Genomic DNA, 884 nt, shown 5'->3' on the forward strand with positions numbered 1-884 from the left:
ATGTGTTGGGGGAGGGGGGGCGAGAAGTAAGGAGAGACATTACCGTCTTTCGCGACATCACGTTGATACGTTGAACCACGATGGAAAGTTTTTCATGCTTTTCCTATGAAAATTACAATATATTAATAAATACCTACTGAAAGAAAGAATAATTAATCTTTATTACTTTTTTAAATTTTCTGTCGCTGTAAGCATCAGTCTGTACTCTTTTCCTTTTTATCCCTGCAGCTCTAGGTAGTGAACAGGGGACCTTACTGTCTTCCTTGAAATCGGGTATATACATCATTCCTTTAATTGGTGGTTTTCCATATTTTCCCTGTAAAAATTACGATACATTAATAAATACTGAAAGATATAATAATTGACCTTTATTACTTTTTTTACGTAAAGAGCCGAGGAGACATTACCGTCTTCCGTGACATCGCGTTCGTACATCGATCCTTTAATACATGGTTTTCCATACTTTCCATGTAAAAATCATAATATATTAATAAAAGACTAAATAAAATAATAATTGTCCTTTGTTACTTTTTTAAACTTTTTGTCACTATCCACAAGCGGTACACTTTTTCTTTTTTCCCAGGCTCTGGAGTGTGAAAAGGAGGGTCTTTCAATTTTATTGGAGTCTACTTTAAGCAATCGTGCTTTACTTCCGGAAGTATGTTTTAAGGCCAGTGTTTCAATCAAAGACGTACTATTGGGGCGATGGCTATGTATTACACTAGATACTAACCCTGTGTGCATAAAGAAGAACTTACTGTCTATGTGCCGTCTGTTTTTATTCTCAAAAGTGACGGTACATTGTACTTATATGTACCTTCAAATATCCGTATAAGAATAAAATGTCATTATGATACCGATATATAACTTTCTTGCCGTAGCTG

The 884-nt window shown here is 34.8% G+C and overlaps 1 protein-coding gene across 1 annotated transcript in view; it reads right to left on the minus strand.

Annotated features, from left to right (window-relative positions):
* Positions 1-884, minus strand: part of LOC107885496 — a 22,715-nt gene that overhangs the window by 17,991 nt on the left and 3,840 nt on the right. The window contains exons 2-4 of the mRNA XM_029489849.1: positions 376-462; positions 167-316; positions 44-103 (exon numbers count right to left, since the gene is read on the minus strand). Of these exons, the coding sequence (XP_029345709.1) occupies positions 44-103; positions 167-316; positions 376-462 (297 nt within the window). The remainder of the gene's footprint in view (positions 1-43; positions 104-166; positions 317-375; positions 463-884) is intronic.

Source organism: Acyrthosiphon pisum, chromosome A2, assembly GCF_005508785.2.
Source record: "Acyrthosiphon pisum isolate AL4f chromosome A2, pea_aphid_22Mar2018_4r6ur, whole genome shotgun sequence".
NCBI lineage: Eukaryota > Metazoa > Arthropoda > Insecta > Hemiptera > Aphididae > Acyrthosiphon > Acyrthosiphon pisum.